Genomic DNA, 9,859 nt, shown 5'->3' with positions numbered 1-9,859 from the left:
AATTCTTATGTGTATCAATTTCAATATTTTTAGAATTTTGTTTGTGTTATAATAATTAATATTTAATTATTTAATTGGACAAAGTATATATCTACGGGTTTCAGGCTCGATATTTGAGGTCCAGTAGTACCAAGCTATCCTGAATTCTTATGTGTGTCAATTTCAATATTTTTAGAATTTTGTTTGTGTTATAATAAGTAATATTTAATTATTTAATTTGACAGAGTATATATCTACGGGTTCAAGCTCGATATTTGAGGCCCAGTAGCACCAAGCTATCATGAATTCTTATGTGTGTCAATTTCAATATTTTTACAATTTTGTTTGTATTATAATAATTAATATTTAATTATTTAATAGGATAGAGTATATATCAACGGGTTCCAGGCACGATATTTGAGGCCCAGTAGCACCAAATTATCCTGAATTCTTATGTGTGTCAATTTTAATATTTTTTATAGTTTTGTTAGTTTTATAAATTAAATAATTAATTTTTAATTGGACAGAGTATATATCTATGAGTTCCACGCTCGATATTTAATTTGACAGCATATATTAATTTGTTAGTTCTGTGTGTTTGTTTTATAAATTAAATAATTAATTTTTATAAAGTGTAATTGGATAGAGTTTGTAGTTAGTAGATACTTAATTACAGAGATTATACGCTAAAAGGCTCTATATTTTACTACGCTAAAAGGCTCTATATTTACTATGCTAAAAGACTCTAAATTTTACTACGCTATAAGGCTCTATATTTTACTACGCTAAAAGGGCACTATTCTTTAAGCAAATAAATAATCTAAACTAAATAAAAACAACAAACATATTTAAATAACATAACATTCACGAAATTACATATAAAACAGTAAAAGAAATTTATGAACATTTTTATTAACAAGAAAAATTATTTCTCAACTTTTAACTATTTTTTTAAACACTAATAATTTAATCCGGATAAAAATAACATACAAATTTAATCGCAAACAAAACACAAAACAACGTGGAAACACATTCAAGACAACAAATATGCATTATTATACGAGTTTCGACATAAAATAAATCGAAATACCTCGATTTATGTTTTTAGAAAAGTCGGAAATTTGAAATTTTGAGCTCGAAACGAGAAAACCACAACAATCGAAGGCTTGGGTTGAATGCGGGCCTACAATATTTACTTTTTGTGTGACGGGTGGGGTCCAATCAAATATATTTTTTTAAAATTGGGGTTGGGGGACCGCTGGAAAGCTGTTGTTTTTTTTAATTGAAACCTTCTGGTTTCTGTCGTGGGGAAGAAGGAGACTTATTTTTAAAAGGCAAATCGCAGTATAATACTGCGTTTTAGTTAGAAATATAACTTTTTTTTAACTGTATAAAAGTATTTTGAGTCCCATAACTCATTATTTAGGTTTCGGACTCAGAAAACACATGAGATGAGTGAATTGGTTGTTGTTATTTTTTAAAAAACTAGTCTTAGAGTACGCGCTTTATGCGCGTATCCTATATCGGTAAATACATATTTTAAAAAATTATATATTACTAAATAATATGTTTGAGTTATAATAAAAAAAATTAAAAAGTGTAATGTAAAAATGATGAATAGTTAACTAACTGAATAAAAGGGGAAATTATGTTCTACAAAAATCTTCATATGCCCTATTGTGATTTCCAAGAATTTCTATGGGAATATCTTACAAAAATAATGGATATTCCTGTGACCTACAACTAAAAATAAATAACTATCACAAAAATACATTTATTATAATTTTTCAAAGATTTATCAAAAAACACAAACTGAAAAATTAAATCTTTTGTTCTTTTAGAGATTTGAGAATGAAGAGCTTGGCCCTATTTCTCATAAAAAATAAACTGATAACTGACAATGTTTTAGTCTAAAAATGACTAATGTTAAGTTAGTATTTTGCAACAAATAATTTTATGTATAAAAGAACATAAGGAACTATCAATTGTTGGAATGATGCGAAAGAAAAAAATTAAATTAGTAAGTAGTGACAGCTCCTTTCGAATATATGTTGTCTTATACTATTGTATCCTTATTGCTTCAAGTTTATATTATTATGAATTTTACTCTTAACATTATACTATAATTTATTTTGATTTGTTTCACCGCCAATGCTCACCTTTATATAAACAAATAATTTGATCCTCCAAGCATTCTATTTTTAAAGGTTAAAAATTGACATTTGACTATTAGATTTTGGTATTTGCAGAAAATCATTAGTGTTCTTAACTCATGCTAACTATTTTTGTTTTTCTATTTTATATTCTTCAATATTCTTTTTAGTTATTGGTCCAAATTATTTAGTGTAGCTTTCAAATATTATACAAAAAATTGATGAATCGAAAAATATTCTTTGAGTAGAAAAGTAGTTTAAATAGATGAGAATGTAATATAGTTCATTGTATGGTTCAAATATAATATGAAAGGATTTACAATTATGTTAAGTTATTCAAATAATAAAATTATTTGTATGAAGTAATTAAAATCTTAATTGATTTTAACTATGCTAAATACCTACGGAAAAGGCATGTAGCACTTCTTCTGACTCCGGTGAACTTAGAGTAATTAGAAATTTGCTTTGCAGCCGTTGAATACTGTTTCATGAGTTGTTTGTTATAGTCTTTGCTTTTTTCTCAAAAAAGTTTTGTTCTCATGTTCTTATGACTTTCTTCTTGTTATGACGCTTATTAGTCGTAAAAATAGCACGATATAGTCAGTTTTCGGATTGGTCATTCAAAAATAGCCAGCGTTTAATAAGTCAATAAAAAATAGCTACTATTTTGCTGTAGCAGAGACCGATCCAGCAAAATATACTGGAGTTCGGTGCACCTGTGTATGAACCCCAGAATATTATGCTGGACCGGTATACTTTGCTGGTTCCAATATAATATACTGGAGACTGGAGCACCAGTGCTCCAAACTCCAGTATATTATGCTGGACCGGTATACTTGTTGGAACTCCAGTATATTATGCTGGAGTTCTAGTGTACTTATGATGGAACTCCAGCATACTTATCTTGGAACTCCAGTATAATATGCTGGAGTTCGAGTATACTTATGCTGGAACTCCAGCATAATATACTGGCGTATTTTTCGGGTTTTAAACAGTGTTTTCGCTCAGATTTATCTTTATATGAAAAGTGGCTAAATTTCGATTACTTTTGAAACTGAGCTATTTTTGAACGAGCAATTGTAAATCTGGCTATTTTTGAATTTCACCCTTATTAGTCGAGTAAGTATTATAGTTGAAGATTTATATAAAGTTTAAAATATCTTTTACTAACTAAGGAAGGACTTAATATATACCTTTAGTTGAATTTAGTGTCCTAAATATTAGGAAGGTTAAATAAATTACAATTTTGTCCTATGTAAAATTAGTTTTTAAAGGGTAAAAAAGGCGAACGATATTTCGTTAAGAGCCTTCGTGCTTTTAATATAGTATAGATTCAAATTTTAAATCGATATTGAAACTTTTTATTTTTGTCTCAATATATGCGACTCTATACTTCATATGTTTTTATATTTGAAAATCGTTAACTTTACATTTTTCATTATAACATTAATGATAAGTTTTTTTGTCAAACAAATGTATAATATATTTAAAGTCACAAATTTTAAAGGTTATTTAACCATATCATTTTCACACCATCCACCTCCCTTACCTAATAATCACGATATAATAAAATTCAAGTTGTGACACTATCATTTGAATTGTTCATCTTGAGCTACCGAGCTAAATATATAATATATTTAAAGTCACAAATTTCAAAAGTTATCACACCATCCACCTCCCTTACCTAATAATTACAATATAATAAAATTCAAGTTGTGACACTATTATTTGAATTGTTCATCTTGAGTTACCGAGCTAAATTTATAATATATTTAAAGTCACAAATTTCAAAAGTTATTTAAGCATAGCGTTTTCACACCATCCACCTCCCTTGCCTAATAATCACGATATAATAAAATTCAAAGTTGTGACACTATTATTTGAATTGTTATTAATTTACAACATTTACTAACAAAATTTAGAATTTTAATAATTTTATCCTATTTACGACGCCATAATTAATAAACTCTTAAACTAAGACCGAAACTTGTCAAAAATAAATTCGGGCAGGCTCAACCGCCCTGATATTTTCAGAGAAAAGCACTGCCCTAACTGCCCGAACCCTTGTAGAGAGATTACGGGCAGCTTCCTCAGTAACCCCCTCCCCTTCACCCAAACGCACCAGAACGAAGAGTCCTCTCTCTTTCTATCACAATCTCTTGGTCTCTATTGATTCCCTGCTTGATCGAACGGTCAGAAATCAACGTCGCTTCTAATCTGATTTTTTTCATCTTTTTGCTTCTAAAAATATCCGATCTGCTTCATCCAAGCTCAGATCTATCTCTCTGGTAAGTTTCTAGCTCCAATTTGCTAAATCTTTTTCAACTGTGTTTTTTCACTAGATTTCTTTTTCAGAATTAATTAATATTTCGAAAAAAAATAAGCTCCGAACAACAGTTGACTTCTGTCGTCTTCTTCTGTTGCAACTAATAGAAAATGAATTTTTTCTATTTACCGAGTTTTTTTTTTTTTTTGAAGAAATTGTACGGTTGAGATTAAAGCATAGTTTGGATCAAACGGTATGTTATTGCAGGTGGTGGTTGGTGTATTTGCGGGGAACCTTTACCGATGGAGACTAACGGTGGTTCCGTCAACGTCGCTGTAATTAGTCAGAACTTGCTATCCTGCGCCGGCGAGGCTTTGGTGGTTTCGCTAGTAGTATCTATGATTGTCAAAGCTCAGCTTCTCGCACTCACCCAGGTATTAACGTTGACTTCATATTGAGTAGACGTTCCTTTTTTAAAGTGTTCTGGTGCATGCTAACTTGCGCCTATGGTTACTTTTGTTTATCCTGTTATATATTCTCCAGTTTTCTGCTAAAATGAGCCGTACAGTGGATTTGTAGATTTTCTTAACATGCGCCGCCCTTTTTTTTAAGTGTTCTGGTGTACGCTAACTTGTGCCTATGGTTACTTTTGTTTATCCTGGTATTCTCCTGTATAGAGGTTTCTGCTAAAATGAGCCGTATAATCGATTTTTAGATTTTCTTAACGTGCGCCGTTTCTAGATCTACTCGAAGTTAGGGTTAATAGCTTAGAGGTCCTTTAGAGATGATCAAATTGCACTAGTGGTCTCTATGATTTTTCATTTGTTCTCTTTCCTTTGTTTTGGGCCGGGTCAGGCCAGGCCCGATCCAGGTCGTTGGGTTTGTGTTGGTGAGGAATTGATCTCAAGTTTTATGGAACAAATGTTTTAAGTTGCTTGTGGTGTTCTTTCTTTATTTTATTTTTTAATTTTTTTATACAGTTTGCACGCACTTTGACTATTTCACCTTTTACCTGATGCTTTCCACTCGTACAGATACCCGAGTAACTCTTTTTGCATTTAATTTACTCAATTTTTTGCTAGAAAGCTGCTTCATTTTGGTAGCTGGGTAGAGAAGCCAAAAAGAAAAGATAAAAATGCAAAGCAAAATACAAGAAAGGAAGAATATATTGACGTTTGGAATTCAATTTTAGTGTGGTTGGTCACATCAATCTAACTCATCTTGAGGTCCTTTCGAGAATGGCACAAGTATCTTTTGTGAAAAGTGGTGGTGGAATGTAATCATAAACTTACTATATTCCACTAGTTATGCTATATGTAAATATCAAAAGCCAATGGACAGGTAGGTCTGAGATGAGATGGGCCTGAGGAGTCTGACCCATTAGAATGGATCCAAAGAATAAGTTGGTTCTGGCCCAATTTAAGAAATCAATCTGGGTCAGACATTATATCTGGCAAAAGCTGGTAAATAGGTATCATATCTTGTGACAGACCACGGTTAATATATCCATTGAGTAACCAATTTTTTACATATGTGGTTATAGACCACGGTTAATATATCCATTGAGTAACCAATTTTTTACATATGTGGTTATATTAGGACATTTCCCCAACTTACTTGCGATTGAAGCGTAGTTGTTGGTCATAATAGAACACTCACATTTTTCTACTGCTTCTTTTCATCTTTTCTTGAGCCGACGGTTTATCGGAAGCAACTTCTCTATCCTTCAAAGTAGGGGTAAAGTTTAGGTACACACTACCCTCTCCAGATCTCACTTGTGGGAAATCACTGAATTTGTTGTTGTTGTTGAAGCGTTATGTATTAGACTGTAACTTTACAACTCTTCCTTTGGCCTTTGGTAAAATGTCAACTCAGATTAAGCAACACTAACATGTCAATATCATACATTAGTTTTGTATGGCTAGTGTTTACGTACGCAAACTCAGTGATCATGTGAATATTGAACATACCAAAATAATGAACTATCAACTATTTTTTTAAAATAAAAACAACCAACTAATGTATGATAGGATGTTTTTCAATTTGAGATTGTATTGATTTGATATGTTCTGGTATAAATTTGACGATAAGTAAAATAGACCAATTTTTAGGATAGAATAAGTGCAGGTTACATACAATACCCCTTGAAACTTTTATTTTCATACAGTATATTTTCTTTTTCTTTTCATGGCTCAAACTGGATGACTACAAGCTCAGATAGTCAACTTCACATTCAACACTTTCAGGACTACTTGAAGCTACTGATGGACAACCCTAAAGTGCGAGGTGACCATCCCACATCTTGCCCAAGCAAGCCGCTTGATGCGGAGAACGACAGTGATGAAGACGGAGATGAGGATGAGGGTGAAGATGAAGATGGAGATGAAGATGAAGACGGTGAAGGTGAGGAGGACATTAACCCCAACAACAATAAGAGTGCCTCCAAGAAAGGTCCGGAAGGAGGAGCAGGTGGTGCGGAAGAGAATGGTGAAGACGAAAACGACGATGGAGAAGATGAACCAGAAGGCGACAATGACGACGACGACGATGATGAAGATAACCCTGAGGATGATGATGAGGAAGATGAAGGCGAGGAGGAAGTTGTAGAAGAAGACGACGAGGAAGAGGAAGACGGGGAGGACGAGGAAGAAGAAGAAGGGGAGGATGAGGACGAGGAAGAAGAAGAACTTCAGCCACCAAAGAAGAGGAAGAAGTAAACTACCCATCACTATAACTCCAAACTCTCATAATGTGCGCAACTTTGTACCCTAACAGCTGCCTACACTGGCATATGAAGGTGTATTAGTGTGACACCTTCCTGTACTTTATTCTGTTTCTTACACCATTAGAGTACCTTAGAACTTCGAGTTATGGCATAAATGAAGCACTCTTAAGTTCATGATATTGGTGATTGACAAGCCAAGATGTTTCTGCATTATCTTCGAGATTTCAAGTTCATGAACTACATCCAAATCAATTACAGGAATAACCAAAAATTTTACACAATTTTTAGCCACCTCAGGCAACTTTCACTAAAAAGATAGGATTGTATGTGACAATATTGGGTTAAGTTAATGACAAGCACTGCTAAGTGCTAACCATTTGACATTTATAAGATACGCTAGGAGTAAAGAACAATTAACAATTAAGAATATTGAGTAAATTTAATTACAACCTTCTAACATTTGCCCCAACCAGTTAGATGTAAACTTAGCAAACTAGAGATAATAGAATTCATTATTGATTGGAAAGAGTCAAGCAATAGATTAATTTCATTAATAAAGAGGACTCGGTATACTTTATCAAACGTTCACGCTATAGGGGCAAAGACTCACCATAGAGTTGACATTCCAAGTTCTATTGATGATTAAGGCAGAATAGCATCATGAACACTTGTACTTGTTTGATTTTGACATTCCGTTCCTCATATTTCATAAAATTTCATCCAAACACTTATAATCGTTCAAAAGCGATATTTTAAACCCTTTTCACCTCATGTGTTCTTCAAACGCGTGACATGATGACACATTAATGCCCGCGTCAGATTTTCTATAACACATCATTAATAATTTATTTTTTATATTATTTAAAAAATTTAATCTGTCTTTTTTCCATTTCACCATCCTCTCCACCTTAATCATCCCTTATTCTCCACCATTCACCCGACCTTTACCACCACTTCAACACAGCCTACAATTAATAATGTTTCGATAATGAGTTCATCAAACTCTTTGCACTTAGCCACATTATTATGTACCAATTTAAGATTTTAATCAAATAACATATTCTTCATGGAAATTCTACTGTTCAAAATTTAGAATGGCAGCCGTATAACATCAAATGGTCCCGTCGATGACCAGTCTTCCACTCCCTTCTTTATTTTTCGAACCCAGCTCTTAAAATTTGCCACACCACTAAGGGAGGATTTAGGGGGCGCAAGGGTGTTCATCCGGCTCCCTTTGCTGAGAAATTATACTGTATATATAAGGCAAAATCTGATTTTTACCTCTATATATTATATTTTGAATCCCTACACACAGCCAAAAAGCATGACTTCGTGGTCAAGGAGATTCAAAACCATTATGGGTCATTGGTTCAAAGCTTCTATATATTTTTAACTTATTCCTTTTTTGAACCCCCTTCGCAGAAGACATTTCATCATAGCACTATCAATCGCTCATAAAAATTCTCAACGCACCAATAAAATCATCACCGAAAACTCCACCCAAAATTATCTGAGATTCCTCTAGGGAAAAACTTATCATAAAAGGATTCTGCTGGCAATCTCTTTCACTTTTTCTATTTCTTTTGCTTGCAAAAGGTCGTCTTTAGAAGTGAGGGAAGAAAATGAGGGAGGTGGGAAATAAATTTCTCACCAAAAATTGCTCAATCTGGGGATGTTATTTCTTGGTTTAAATATTTACCTTCACGCTCTTCAACTCAGCTATCAAGTTGCCACATAGACATAGTGAACGGTCACAACTAGTGTTTGGATGAAATTTTGTAGAGTAGAAGGACCGAAATGTCAAAATCGAATAAGTATAAGTATCTATCAAGCTATTCTGCCGATAATTAATATTACCGACTTTAGGAAGGATAACCTTATTTCTTCTTTTTTAGAATTATAATTTAACCGAACCAAGTAGTTTAAGTCAAAACCTTATATTTATCTTAAGAATTTATTAAATACATATAATTTATTAATTTAAAATTCAGTAAATTAAATTTGAACTCATAAACGTCAAATTTGGTTATGCTTTATGTTATTAATAAAATAAAAGATTTAAATAATATATACATTGTAATAGTCAATCTATTAAATAACTTTGCAATTGACATTATTGAAAGAGTATTTTGTCTACTTGGTTATAGTTTATTCAAAATTATTTTAAAGGAAAAGGGCCAAATATACCCCTTTATTTTGGTATATTATTTATATTTATCATCCGTTATACTATCGGATCATATTTACCCTTACCGTTAATCAAACTTTATAAAAATATCCTCCACCTAATGGAAAGCCATCAGATTAAAAAAAGACATGTTTTTAAAAATTCATTAATAACCTGTTAAACTTCTTTTATTTACTGCACTATTCTTCCTTACAAATTAGTCATCTCCTTAGTAGTCACTCATTGAACTCCAGAAATGAAAGACATAAAATTCACCGACAATCATATATTCAAAAACCCAAATTTTTACACAAATCTTTTAGCTATCTCAGATAACTTTCACTAAAAAACTTATACTCCCCCTGTTTCAGTTTATGTGAACCTATTTTCTTTTTGGTCCGTTCCAAAAAGAATGACCCCTTTCTAAATTTGGTAACAATTTAGCTTAAACTTACAATTCTACCCTTAATGAAAAGTTTTTATAATCACACAAATACTCTGAGTCCCTTTTTGACTTGTTTTGGACCACAAATTCTAAAATTCTTTATTTTTTTTAAACTTCGTGCCCA

The 9,859-nt window shown here is 32.3% G+C and overlaps 1 protein-coding gene across 1 annotated transcript; it reads left to right on the top strand.

Annotated features, from left to right (window-relative positions):
- The first annotated feature begins 4,184 nt into the window (after positions 1-4,184).
- LOC142166430 (uncharacterized) lies at positions 4,185-7,300 on the top strand. The gene is made up of 3 exons (XM_075225700.1): positions 4,185-4,420; positions 4,666-4,832; positions 6,645-7,300. Exons 2-3 carry the CDS (start codon positions 4,701-4,703, stop codon positions 7,113-7,115), a joined length of 603 nt encoding a protein of 200 aa, XP_075081801.1. The 5' UTR covers positions 4,185-4,420; positions 4,666-4,700; the 3' UTR covers positions 7,116-7,300.
- Positions 7,301-9,859: the final 2,559 nt, after the last annotated feature.

This window comes from Nicotiana tabacum, chromosome 11 (genome assembly GCF_000715075.1).
Source record: "Nicotiana tabacum cultivar K326 chromosome 11, ASM71507v2, whole genome shotgun sequence".
Classification (NCBI taxonomy): domain Eukaryota; kingdom Viridiplantae; phylum Streptophyta; class Magnoliopsida; order Solanales; family Solanaceae; genus Nicotiana; species Nicotiana tabacum.
Note: the sequence above shows the minus strand (reverse complement) of the source record. Positions and strands in the feature narration are given on the sequence as shown.

What these genes read in the sequence shown, in the direction of transcription:
- LOC142166430 (XM_075225700.1), top strand. Translation starts at nt 4,701, where the DNA reads ATGGAGACTAACGGTGGTTCCGTCAACGTCGCTGTAATTAGTCAGAAC. An exon ending in AGCTTCTCGCACTCACCCAG is followed by an intron (nt 4,833 to 6,644) that starts GTATTAACGTTG and finishes CAACACTTTCAG; the next exon opens with GACTACTTGAAGCTACTGAT.